This window comes from Chiloscyllium plagiosum, chromosome 10, assembly GCF_004010195.1.
Source record: "Chiloscyllium plagiosum isolate BGI_BamShark_2017 chromosome 10, ASM401019v2, whole genome shotgun sequence".
In the NCBI taxonomy this organism is placed as follows: domain Eukaryota; kingdom Metazoa; phylum Chordata; class Chondrichthyes; order Orectolobiformes; family Hemiscylliidae; genus Chiloscyllium; species Chiloscyllium plagiosum.
This window is the reverse complement of record NC_057719.1, coordinates 74,818,184-74,832,534: the sequence shown is the minus strand read 5'-3', so window position 1 is coordinate 74,832,534 and position 14,351 is coordinate 74,818,184. Positions and strand designations below refer to the sequence as shown.

Below are 14,351 nucleotides of genomic sequence, written 5' to 3'. Positions count from 1 at the left end.
CTTAGTTGAAACAGAGCAGAAAGACAAGGTCATGGTTAGTATGTCTTAACTGGAAGACTCTTTCTCTAGCAACGCAGCACCCCATTACCACTGCAGTTGAGAGTCAACCTAAAGTATATGCTCAAATTCTCAACTAATACTGAATCTCAGCCTTTACTTCAAAAGGGGATGCATTACCAACAGCCCAGCGGGATAATAAACACTCAGTGTTGAAGTAAAATGCAAACTGCTTCCCTAACATGTATGGATTTGTGGGGATTGGAATGCAAATATGTGAAATGTTGTCAGACATTCAAGAGATATTCTGAACACTAGGTTAAAGAGCTAAAATTGGATATGCTGCTCTCAAAAATAAATGAATTGGGGACAGTAGGTTTATAAAATTCTTAAATATTAAAATAAAACATTATCTGGACATTCAAAGAAAAGTCCACAGCTACTAATCTCTTCAAAAACTCCCATATCATTCAGGATACCATGGCGTAGTCACCAGGTGAGCAGATGGATAGTTTCCAGGCAAGCGCAATGGTTCACCAACACTTCGGGGATAGCCAACACTATGACTTCACAGAAACTGCAGAATTCCCTGAAAATACTCAGTATCTAATTCTCTCTCTGTCTGGCTGCATTCCTTGTGAATGGTCTCTGCCAGTCCCACACATACCCTGATGATCCCTTTCTTCAGTGTAGAGTAATTGATTACGCATATAAAAAGGGTACCTGTTTTCTTAGACTAATCAAATGGCCATTCTTCAACTGACGGTGTGGGCAGTGAGGTGACAGGGACTGGGTGCAGTCCTCACTCAGTACCTATTCACTGGAATGTGGTTCAGATCAGAAACTCTCGCTAATTTTTCCATTCCCAGGTCCAGATAGTCTGGATGAGGTCGACTAGCTTAGGAATTGAACCTGGGACTTTGTGGATCTCCACGGACATGGTCCACGGTGAACAATACTATTCCTGGCTGAGAATTTGCGGGAGTCTGGCAATTATAAAATCTGTAACTAGACTAATTGAACTAAGCTGGTATTTTACTTGTAAAATAAGAAACTCATCCATCATAAGCTTTTGGTGTGACATAAATATGCAGTACAGTTCTCAGCAACATTTTTTCCCCAGACTTGGCAGGTTAAAAAGGTCAAAGTTTACTAATTGTAGAGAACAATTCCACAGACGTGTCCAAATATGGTAATTTTTTTTAACCAACTGTTATCATTCATATTCTTTCCCTTGAGAAATACTTAAGGTTATAACACCAACTGCGGTTTCATACAAATTTCATTCCTCCTCTTCAATAGGGAAAACCTATTGTTAGCTATGTTGCCACTGTACTTCATGTGGAAATGATGTTGGACTAATTATCCAGAGTCCTGGACAAACTATTGACAGGCTTTCAAATCCTGCCATTGCAGGTTGCAAATTTGAGATCAGTTAATAGTAAAAAAAATCTGGAAATAAAAAGATGGCAACGGTAAAAGTATACATGGTTGAAACCCAGTTGGTTTATCAATGCTCTTGAATGATTAGATTAGATTCCCTACAGTTTGGAAACATGCCCTTCGGCCCAACAAGTCCACACCGACCCTCCAAAGAGTAACCCATCCAGACTGATTCCCCTACATTTACCCTGACTAATGTACCTAGGACTATGGATAATTTAGCACAGCCAATTCACCTACATGCACATTGTTGGATTGTAGGAGGAAACCGGAACACACACACACATGCACACAGACACGGGGAGAATGTGCAAACTCCATACAGACAGTTGACCGAGGCTGGAATCGAACTCAAGTCCCTGGCGTTGTGAGGCAGCAGTGCTAGCCACTGTGCCGCCCCAAATATAAGGCGGCAAACCCTTACCCAGTTTGGCCTATATGTGACTGCAGTCCCTCACCAACTCTGAACTGCCCTGCAAAGTGGTTTCAGACTTCCAACAATTGGATCAAACCACTCTGGAAAATGAGGGATCTGCAACACCGATGTGGCACAAGTGAATTACACATGCGTCTTTAAAAAAAGTTTAATCTTGAGGATGTGGGTGTCAGTGGAAAGGGCAGCATTTACTATCCACCCCTTGTTGTTCTCAAGTCAATGGTGGAGAGCTATTGCATTCCATGAGGTAATTGTTCTTCCACTGCACAGAGAGGGAAATCCAGGATTCTGATCCAGTCAGGGTGAATGAGCTGTGAAACATGCCCAAGTCAGCATGGTATGGACCTTGATGGGGAACTTCAAGGTGGTGGCGCTCCCTTGTGCATCTTGGTGGTAGAGGTCACAGGTTTGTAACATAGCCAAACAAACACGACCTACATGCTTACTCTACAACAACAAAGACAGATGGTTTTTGGCTGAGACTTTCCAAATCATTTCACAAAATTATGGGCAATGAACATAAAGGTAAAAGGTAAAAAAACACACTAGAACAGCTGTGTTAACTGTACACATCACTACTGTACAGACATTGTCATGCTCAACATAGCATTCAACAAAATGTTATACACTCCAAAAGCCAAACTGATAAACTGGATTAATTCACATGAAATTCTATTTCAACAAAGATATTAAATAATTTAACTAGATTAAAAAACACAGAATAAATAGTGTAATTTAGCTCAGTTGACAACATTCTTGTTCATTACCAGAGAGTCCTGTCCTGGAATATATAACCTTGCTCGAGGGAATGCTGTAATGTGGAAGATTGTACCTTTCTGATTGGTGCTTTGTTTGGGTGCACGGAAGATTCAAGAACAGTCTCTAAAGGGAAGTATTGGCCTAGTGTCCTGGACAATATTCCTCCTTCTGGCGACACCAGTGTAACCAGTGGTTATTTATCTAAGTTATCTCTTGTGGGATCATGCTTTGCATCGATCAGCTGCCTACGACATAATAGTGATGCCCTGGGAGATGCAAAATGTACTGTATAAACTCAAGGTGTGCCAGTCATTTCTTAAGAAGATAGTGGCTAGAGGGATTTCAGGCAAAAATGTGCATGTTCCACACATAACTTGTTGATATTTTAAAATCGAGCTGTTGAAACACATTAGAACATACCTCTGGCACAGAAAATTCTTCCTATTGAAGAGGAATACAGTTGCATTGAAGTTAGTTCAGAAGAGGTTCACGAGATTGATTCCAGGGATGAGGAGTTTGTTTTATGCAGGAGAGATTGAACAGTTTAGGACTGTACTCTCCAGAGTTTACAAGAATGAGAGGCGATCTAATTGATAGAAGACGCCGAAGGGAACTGACAAAGTAGATGTCAAGTGGATGTGTCCTCCTGTGGGGCCATCTACAATGACAGGCTGCAGTTTTAGATTAAGGGTGATAAATTTGATTTCAAGATTAGGAGGAATCACTTCTCTCAAAGGGTTGAGAATCTGTGGAACTCACTACCATGGTGTGCAGCGGATGTCAGGGTATTCAGTAAGTTTAAAGGAGGAAATATATCTTCAATTAGTAAGGGGAAGAAGGGTTATGGAAAACAGGCAGGAAATTGGAGTTGAGGGGCTGAGATGAGGTCAACCATGATTACACTGAATGGAGGAGCAGGTTGGTGGGCCTTCTCTGCTCCTAGTTTTAATGTTCTAAAGAATCTTCAAGGCTGAGATAGACAGATTTTTGATCAGTCAGGGAATCAAGGATTATTGGGAAAAGGCACGAAAAGTGGAGATGAGATTTTTCAGATCAGCCATGATCTCACTCAACGTCTGAGCAGTTCAATGGTCTACTTCAGCTCCCATGTTTTATGATCCTCGTGACAATAAAACTGTCATTTTGCCAGCACGTGAATTACTTGGTCACTGGTCAGAGGGTCCTTTGTCAGTTCAATGTGGAATGCAGTGCCTTCCAGCACTTAAGTGATTTGACTGAATTGCATTTCAGTTCTGATAGAATTTGGTTTGTCGCCCTACTGTACCCATTACCTAAAGAAATACCTACTGTGTCAAAACTCATCATGAAAATGCCAAGGCTGGACTGTATAGGACATATATAAATATAACAAAATAAATCAGGTGGTGATGAAAGTGATTGACAGACTGATGGGAGAGTGAAAATTGTGACTTGTACTTTACAGCACTGCTTTTGATTGGTCAAATATAACAGTTAAAATCAGCACAGCCAAAGAGGAGATAGACATGGGGACAATATGATGTGTAATAATACAGATTCAGTTGAATAATATGAGAAAATGAGACGACAATCATAATGATATGCAGTGGATACAGGTCTCACCCAAGAGAACCGTCAAGCAGGTTTAATGTTTTAGTTTATAAAAATGTTAAGTTTAAATAAACTGAAGGGGGTGGTAGTAAACAAAGCTCTTCAATGTTTAAGTGACGCAGATTCCCATTGTCCTGTGCATGTGGGAGTGCCACTTATCATGATTCTCCCTGACGCACAATGTCAGGATGACTCACAGATAGCAACTTGCAAGTCTGTTTTTATTAGCGTTGCATCTGTGCGGCCAAATACAAACTTAAATGTACCACAGTGGATGGTGTCCTGTGTCAGGCAACCTGACAAGCAATGGTTTGTTCCAAAGAGCGAGTCAATGATATCTTTTGTTGCTTTTTCTGAAATGGAGTGTCTGAAATGGGCGACGATAGCACTGCAAATGGAATGTTTTCATATACTGCAAGAGCATGTAAAATTTGGGACGTTTTACCGTAGTTGTTCAAGACATTGTTGCGACCATATGTCAAGTACTGTTTATAGTTTGATTTCCTTATATAAGAAAGGACATAATTGCATGAACAGCAAATCAGAGGAGATTCATTCGACTGATGCGTGGAATGAAGTGGTTATCTTAGGAGATAAAACTACAAGAAAGTTGGAGAACCCAGCAGGTCTGGCAGCTTCTGTTGAAAGAGAAAAGCAAAGCTAACATTTCGGGGTCTGATGTGACTCTTCTTCAGCAGTCAGAATTGGGTTCTGAGGAACAGTCTTTTGGACTTAAAATGTCAACACTGTTTTTCTCTCTCCACAGTTGCTACCATAAGTTTCTCCAGCACTTTGTTTCATTTCAGACTTCCAGCAGCTGCAATATTTTGCTTTTATTTGGTCACCTTGTGAGGACAGATTGAATCTGTATTCATTTGAACTTAGAAGAATGAGAGATGAGCTGATCATGCCATATAATATTGAGGAGACTGGACAGGATTGCTGATGAAAGAATGCTTCCCTTTGTAGAAGGGATTAGAAATGAAGGATACAGTTTAAACATGAGAATCTCCTGTGTCAGACTAGTGGAGAGTAGAATGTTTTGCTTCCCACAGAAGATAGTGCCTCTGTGGAACTTTCTTTCCCAGAGAACAGTGGAAGTAGTCATTTAAGTGAGAAGTAGATAGATTCTAGATTAGCAAGGGAGTCAACGGAGAAAATGGGTAACCAGGAAAATGGAGATGTGGGCACAATCAAATTCAGTTATGATGTTGTTCAATGGCAGAGCCAGCTTGAGGGGCCAAATGGTCTATTCTTGCTCCGAATTTGCGTATTCACATATGTGTTCTTGAATGTTTCATACATACCTGGATTTCCTCAATAGTGTGAACAATAAACGTGTCCTGCAGGTCCTCCATGGCACCTTCCATCCAATTGTTAAAGGGAGCAGCCCTCTTTGCATATTCTAGATACAACTGGTCAATTGTCTCGAGGAGTTTCTCTGTCCTCTGAAAAGGAATGTAAATACATTCATTAAAGTCGAAGAAGGATATTGAGTCCCTTAAGGCAGCTCACTGATATTAAACGGAAGCTTGTTTGATCATTCACCCCTATGGCATTGCTAAGTGAGGACTACATGCAGACGTTTTGGCTTTAATACTCAGTATTTGTTAATATTCAAATTATCCATCACCTACAGCTCTGGCCTAATACATCATCTTCTGTCTGGTTTTCAGCACAGATTTACTGCCAACATTGCATTCTCTGGAACTCTGCACTTGAACAATCTGGTGATTAACTAATCTTGGACATGTTCAAAGTCTTTGGCAGCATTTTATATTGTTCATTTCTGTGCAATTTTCAAACTCCCACTTAAATTCTGTTCATGAATACTGAATTCCTCAAAAATGTTGTAGTTAACATCCTCTGACATACTTATCATTCAATCAATGTTCCCTAATATATTTTCTCTTTTCACCATTTACATCTTTTCAAGTCATAATCCAACTAATTCACTCCCTACAGTAATGTGTGATTATCCAAGGTCCTTCAGATGACATCCCAATAGATACTCTCAACCACCTTTCCATTCTCAATAACGCTGCCTTGCAAAATCATGAGCTCTAGATATAGAGCAAAGAAAATGAGATGCTTCCCATTCTTTAGAAACACATCATCTTCTTATTTCTCTCTTTCTCCAACCTTCAGCAGTTCTGCATTTATTCCTTTTTCATCTATGGAAATTCTTGGTCTTAGTTACTCTTGAGTTCTGAAATGGGAATGTTTGAAGCCTTCTTGCAGCTGAAGTTGTTCCCCCAATAAGTTATCCAAACAACTGTTTTGCTGCCAATAGTTGTAACTGGAGACAAAGCTTAAGCCAATCCCAAGCTATGAGTACTTCAAAATCTATGGACAGTGTCTTTTGATGCTGTTCTTGCGTTGATTCAAGAAAAGGAAAGCTCTTTTGAGCAGTCCATTTCTTTGCAATCCTTAGAGTCATACAGTCATTCAGAAAGAAACACACCTTTTGGTCCAACTCGCCTCTGCTGACCAGGCAACTCAATCTAACAGAGTCCCATTTGCCAGCATTTGGCCATATCCCTCTCAACCCTTCCTATTCATACCTCCACCACTTCCTCTGGCAGCTCATTCCATACGCGCACCAACCTGTGTGTGAACAAATTGCCTCTTAGATCCCTTTAAATCTTTCCCCACTCACCCTAAACCTATGCCCTCTAGTTTTGGACTCCTCCCATCTTAGGGAAAAGACCTTGTCTCTTCACCCTATCCATGCCCCTCATGATTTTATACACCTCTATAAGCTCATCCCTCAGCCTCCAATGTTCAAAGAAAAAAAGCCCCAGCCAATTCAGCCTCTCCTTATAGCGCAAACCCTCCAGTCCCAGCAACATCCTTGTGAATGTTTCCTGAACTCACGCAAGTTTAACAAAATCTTTCCTATAGCAGGAGACCAGAGCTGAATGTAGTATTCCACAAGTGGCCTAACCAAATTTTTTTTTTTTTGTTTTTTTTTCACAGCCACAACATGGCACCCCAATTCCTGTAATCAATGCACTGACCAATAAAGGCAAGTGTATCAAATAGTTTCTTCACTACCCTATCTGCAACTCCACTTTCAATGAACGAGGAACCTGTACCTCTTTGTTCAATAACACTCACCAGGACCTTACCATTAAATATACAATTACTACCCTGATTTGCCTTACTAAAGTGCAATACTTCACACTTAACTAAATTAAACTCCATTTGCCACTCCCATTGATCAAGGTCCTGTTGTACTCTGAGATAATGTTCTTCACTGTCCAATTTTGGTGTCATTCCCTTTCTGAAAGCTTCTTTTTCTTAAGAAACAGTTTTTCTTGTTCTGATCTTGCTCTTTATATTCTCAAAATACTCCATCCCATGTATCGTTCATCCTTCAACAGTTTTATGGTTTCCACAAACAAAATTCCCTTGACAGCAAAAATATCCAGACACAGGCCAGAGCTACTAGGAGATGTCAGCTTGCATGATATGGATGGTTTAATCAACTTCCCTGCAGTTTTCCCACGACAAAAATGACAAGTTAGAAATGGATGCAACAGGTCAGGAAAAGACAACAGTGCCTGAGCTTCACCAAAGTCACCATGCAGAGGAACCGATGTGGAGAGTATAGTGATTGCCATGAGGTCAGCCAGGAGGACCTCATAGAATAGGAGTTCCCTGATTGCTCCAGGTTAGCAGTCCCAATCAGGTAGCTCTGGCTGACAGATATAAACAGGAGTGTCAGGAGATTCTGTTCACTCAGAGCCGGCTCTGAGGGAGCTGGATCAGTGTCATGTACTGTGTATGTGTAAATAAAGGGTGACTTGGTGACGGGATATTGGCCTCTGGGGAGTTATTTCAGAGACGGAAACCCGCTACTCATACAGATTGGTCAACAGTTCAATCGACATCATCTGATAAAATATCTGAATACTGCATGAACAATATATAACCTGGCCAGCAATTTTAAAACCAATTCTTCCTTCACCTTCACAATTAGGCTTTGTTTCACCACTGTTTGCTTTCATCATGCAGTCTTGCACACATTAGCACTCTGTAGCTGAAAACAATCTTGATATCTACCCTAGATGTCTAAATATAGAGGGCTGTTGTGGTAGTGCCCATATGTTTGGGCCAGGAGGCCCAGGTTCAAGTCCCACCTGTTCCAGAGGGATGTAATAACATCTCTGAATGTTGATTAAAATCTATCTAGATGTTGAAATAGCATTCAACTGATGTACATGAGCAAAAGTGAGTCTCAGTCACTAAATTTATGCTCCATTCATTTGAGTTATAGACTAAACCATGAGACAAACACTCAACGTTTTAGTAACTGAGATGTATAAACATGACTAGGTTTACTAGAGCTCTCTAACATATGAGATAGGTAAGTTATGAAGACAAAGCAGATTTCTAAGGAATTTAATAAACACTGCAATCAGCTTTGGAGTCTGGCCAAGTGCAATCATAAGATCCCCCACTAATGGGCCGGATTAGAGACTGTCAGCACTGTCACTACTTAGGTTCCTCCCATGATTATCTCAGCTGAATCCCCCTCAGCTCCAGCATCTTCTGGTTTACTACCACCAGCGTCAACAATGTAAAGAACCCACAGAGCATAATACAAGTGAGCTCTTACCTCCAACCCCATCAATACAGGCTGAGCATTGAAAACATTAAATCATTCCTGTTATGCTAACTTTTGAAAAGTGACTGATTCTTTACAAGTATGGTATACAGAATAACAGTCCAGGGATGTTCTAACTGACCAGATTAATAAGCCTTTCCACCATTTCCAAAACCAAAATAGATTTAACTGCTTGATCACCGAGTGAATTGATTGTACCCATTTTCACCCTCCGGTGAAATGTTACAGGTGCCAATGGCCATGGTAGTCTGAAAATGCCTGCTCTCAGAAACTAAGGGCAGTGGTGGTATCCCTACCTCTGAGCCAGGAGGCTTGGATTCAAGTCTCATCTGCTCCAGAGGTGAGCCAGGAACAGGTCGATTAGAAAATATTGATAATGTTCCAGGTTATTGCAGGAAAAGCTGGCTGTTGAGCCAAACTTTCATCATAAATTAATTTGACTCACTGAACTTGAAGCAGTGGTTCCAGACTATGAACAAGGCTTGACTAAAACTAATCACTCCCTTTTTCAGAATAGGAGTAGGCCCTTGAGCCTGTTCTGCCACTGCATCAGATCATGGCCGATTTGGCAACTTAACTCCATCAACCTGCCTCAATTCCTTAAGCCTCAATTACTGCACTAATCTCAGTTTGGAATTTTTTTTTCCCCAGTTGCTCCTCAACCTCAACAGGTTCTCCTTTTGAGGAGAGGGGCGGGGATTGGGCGCTGGTGGGGGACATGGATTCAGGTTTCCGCCACACACTGCATGGCGACTTCCTGGCACTAATATGAAGCCCCTGATTGTGAAGACTTTCTGACAGGAAGACATCATTTGTCTTTATTTACCCTCAAAGTTTCTAAAGATTTTTAACAAAATCCCCTCCAAACCAGAATGCCCTCAAACACGGTGTCCGAAATGATAAGGAGCACTCCACTTGGATCTGACCGAAGTTTTGTAAGGTTGAATGTCATCTCTATTGTTTTGTTCATCCATTTAAAAAATAAAATTTGGCCTGTGGGCTCTCTGCACAATCTCTGTTGCAGCTACCACACATACAAACATTGAAGTAAAATAGAAACTATGTTCACAAGACACTGGTTGAAGTCGAAAATACCTCCAAGGCATCTCTCCTCTTCTGGGTCAGGGCTCCTAGATTGTCCCATTGGTCACAGATCTTCTGGCATCTTTCATTCACACTTGGGGAATCCCAGTAATCCAGCTCACTGCAAAAGTCAGAAATTACTCATCTTATCTCATGGCTACATACCAACAACAAAGGTTCATCAGTACCCCATCCCCAACAAAATCTCCCTTCATATTTGAGTGCTGAAAATGAACACGCTACTGTTTGTCTAGAAACGGCCCTGCGGCTAACTTTTCGTATGGGGATTTTAGTGCAGAAACATCAAAGCAGAAAGAAGAACAAACTTGCGCTAATGTAGTGTCTTTCATATCCTGGAATCTCCTAAAGTGCATCACAATACTTCTCCGTTATCATTGGTCAGATATAAAGCAAATACAACAGCCAATTTGCTCACAGCAAGGTCCAACAAGATAATAAGATGAATGAGTGGATAATAATATTGGCCAAAGTATCAATGATGGCCAGTATGTCAGAAGAATTCTCCCACTCTTCCTTAAACAGTGGGATCTTTTACTTATACCCAAGGCAGAAGCAGCCTTGGTCTATAATCTCACTCAAAAGACAGCACCTCTCATTGCAGCACTCCCTCACTACAGCATTGATGTGGTAGCTAGATCATGGACTCTAGTCTCTGGAATGGGATTTGAAGTCATGACTCCGTCATGAAGGGGATTGTGAAACTGCTGAGCCAGGAGGTTACCGGGCGTATATCTACAAAACAAACTATTTCTACAGTTTTACTTCTTCACAGGCAGACGCATAATCACATTTGACATAACCAGCTCAGTATTTTGCTGTACTAAGTCAAAGGCCTGAGCTCGTGGGGGAGGGAGGGTCATCTGACACAGTGGCAGGATGGTTCTTCTGCCCAATGTTTCACTCCTACACAAGCAGAGGATTGGGCATGATGGGTAGCAGTGAAGTATCAATGGGCATTTGCCTTTCTAGGCCGTTGCCAACAATTAGGTGACAGGCAGTTTCTCGATCGGAGGAAACACAACCAGGGTTGACAAGTACAGCACCAATACAACGCAACTTCAAACCAATTCATTTAGATTTAAATGTCCCTGGAGGATATCTCCCCATGGAGCATTCACTCAGGGCAGTTTCCAATCTTTTGCCTTCTTTAAAAGCAAAGCTTCACTGAAATACATACTTGAGCTCCTGGGCGATTGCAGCGATCTGTTCAACACGGTCCTGGTGAGCTGCCAGGTCACTCTCAAAGGCCTCGTGCTTTTTCAATATAGCCTTCACTTCAGACAGGGTCGCTGTCTCAAAATCCTTTGCCATCAGCATTTCCTCCTTACCTAAAATAGGAAGGTAAGTACAAATCACAGTTAAATGTACAGGTCCATTAACGAACTGTCTCATTAAGTTATTTTAATGAAACAGGCATTATATTTCAGGAAGTTAGGGGAAGGAATAGATGATAGCAAAATCGACAACTCTGTTACGAAACAGCTATAAGCAACTCTATCTCTTCAGCTCCTCCACTAAACTTCACAGCATTCCCACTCGTTACAATCATCCATCTGTTATCACAATTTGAATGAACCCAGCCATACTGATCCTTGGCCATACAGTTGAGTCTGCTGCTCCCTACTAACATTACCAGGGCCCTCTTTCTTCCAGCTTACAAATATGCCTTTTCCTCAGATGCTGAAAATCTAATGTATGCCTTGGGCACCTCAGAAGTCGATGAAGGGCGATTTTGCTGGGTCTGTCCAGATGCAGTGCGGAAAAGTCAGTTATGTGTCCTTACAGCACTGTGCACCAACCTTCACAATTTCCCATTATCCACTGTGTCCAAGCCATTGAGTGGTCTGCTGCAGACTCAGATAAAGCTAAGACTTGCTCCTCAGCCTCTCTCGTCTACATCTCAACTTAAGAACTAGTAGCTGACATCCCTTATCTGTACCCCATCCTTGCCAAGATGCACGAACGCCGTGCTCCTGCCAATTCGCTTTTAAAGATTATTCAAGATTTCAAATACTTCCATAATTTCTCTCAGCCTATCCAAGCAGGGCCATGCTGTCCCTCAACCAGTGACTTTTCATTCTGGCAGTGTTCTTCAAATAATCAGCAGCCCATTCTCCACCATTTCTTTTTCTAACCTCTCAGTCTGATGTAAAAAGCCTCCTTCAAATTCCTCTCCTCTGTTGTGCTTTTAACACCTCCAAACCCTTCTTCAAAAATCAGGAGCGATTTTGACGATGCAAATAGGGCAAAACTATTCCCTTGGGGAAGTCACAGACTTAAAAGTAATTTTGCAAATGAACCAGAGGGGAAATACTTTTCAGACAGGAGACTATTATGACTCGCACACACTCATTCAAAACTAATGCCAAAGGAGCTTTCAAAAAGAAACCAACTGGATATGCATTTCAAATTTATAATCAAACTTTGATAGATATTTGAAGAGAAGCAAATTCAAGGCTACAGGAAAAGCTGGGGCACATGGGATTAAATGGGACAGCTCTCTCAAAGTGTCAGCTCAGATCCGAAGGGCCAAATGGCCCAGTTGAAGATACAAGCCTTTCTCTTTCCCCCTTTTTCCTTATCTTCAATATCTACTTACTTTTTCTCCAACATTTATTAAAATGCATGGACATCCTTTTCTGTGTGGAGAGCATTATGGAAATCTAAGTTCTTGCTTTGGGTGGCAGATGTGGCTCAGTCGGTAGCACTCACACTTCTGAATCACTAGCTTCCAGGTTCAAGTCCCATTCCAGCATTTTGGCACAAAAATCGCTCCAGTTACAACACTGAAGGGGCGTTGCACTGTCAGAGGTACTGACTTTGAGATGGTTCATTAAACTGATGGCCCCATTTACCTTCTCAGGTGTGCTATTTCAAAGAATTGATTTCCTTGCTCATGTTTATTCCTCAACCCAACATCACAAAAATAAGTCGGAGTGCAAATTGTCTGCTGCACTTTCTACATTGCAAGGCAGACTACCTTTCCAAATGTTCATCGCTGGTTGCAAAACACTTGGAGATGTGAAGTGATCATGAAAAGCAACTCATCCATTCTGTCCAAGTTTCCTAAGCTGAACTACTCCCATTTGCGTACATTCGGCCCATATCCCTCTAAATCTGTCTAATCCATGTACCTGCCCCAATGTCTTCTAAGTGTTGTAACTGTAACCTGCATTCACTAATTCATCTGGCAGCTTGTTCCGTATACACACATCCCTACGTAAACTAGAATAATAGAGTTGCGCTCTATAATTATCATAGTTTCTCATTGCTGGATCTTTTTCCCCTTTCAAGTTCTCAAAAAGTTACTAAGGTAACAAGTTTACTAATCCCAACCTGACAAGTAACTAGCTCTAAGATGATTGATAAAAAAGACAAGGCAGGTTAATCTCTAAATTTAACTTCCTTTCTACACCCTTTTGGAAAATACCTTCATTCTATTTGGTAAGACACACACAAACACACACACCCTTGCGTCCTCCTTATAAATGGGTTAACCGAGCATGTACAAGCTGAAAAGTACTTCCTGCTCAACACTGGCTCTTAAAATGGAAGAATGACAGTGTAGCATGATGGTGGACCAAAACATTATAAAGGAACAACAGGCTGCACACTTGTGCCATAATTCCTCAATGTAGTCAGGACATAGTCAGTGTCTCTGATCTAAATTTTAACCAGAAGTCAAGCACAACCTACTAACCAGGCAAACAGAACAATATACAGGTCACTTAAGGCCATCCTTGCAGATCTTTCAATGGACAAAACAACAGAGAGAGAGAGAGAGAGAGAGAGAGAGAGAGAGAGAAACATGTGGGGAAGTCTGGGCCAACCCAACTGCCCAGAGTTAACTAATTGAACACAAATGACTCCTGACGCATTACAAAGTGAATACAACTGTATCCATTAATGCGGTGGAGAATAGATGGGTGGATTGTAATCACCTTGGAATTTTTTCAAGTTGATTGATTCAATCTGTAAAAACCACAAGGCACCACTGTGTTGGGCTATAAAACTGCACCAAAATTGGCTGGGTTGGAGCCCTGTTTAACACAGATCTGCAAATCAATATTGAAGTGATTTCTAAACAAGCACATTATGTAAGACTTCAGCAGAATAACAGGTTTATTTTTGCTATGAGCTTGATATGTTTGTAACTGTGCCGCAAACACGTCTGGTAGCACAGACTAAATGTGGGTGGGGGAGGGAAGTGATGCATTGCTCCAGAATAGCTTCATTTCCGAATACTTATTTCTGCAAGGCTTTAGGCTACGCAGTGTGGGAGTGAACTATCTTATTACTTCAGAGAGATGTCAGCCTGAAATGTGGATTATGAGGGATGAGGACCTCTTTCTTTCTCCCTCTGTCAGATGAAAGGCCCTAATGAAATAA

At 41.3% G+C, this 14,351-nt stretch overlaps 1 protein-coding gene across 2 annotated transcripts in view; it reads right to left on the bottom strand.

Moving 5' to 3' along the window:
* The window catches only part of actn1 (actinin, alpha 1), a 120,402-nt gene that overhangs the window by 16,451 nt on the left and 89,600 nt on the right, over positions 1-14,351 (bottom strand). For both annotated transcript variants that reach the window (XM_043698110.1, XM_043698111.1), the window contains exons 11-13: positions 11,140-11,290; positions 9,954-10,062; positions 5,533-5,673 (exon numbers count right to left, since the gene is read on the bottom strand). In XM_043698110.1, coding sequence (XP_043554045.1) covers positions 5,533-5,673; positions 9,954-10,062; positions 11,140-11,290 — 401 coding nt within the window. The remainder of the gene's footprint in view (positions 1-5,532; positions 5,674-9,953; positions 10,063-11,139; positions 11,291-14,351) is intronic.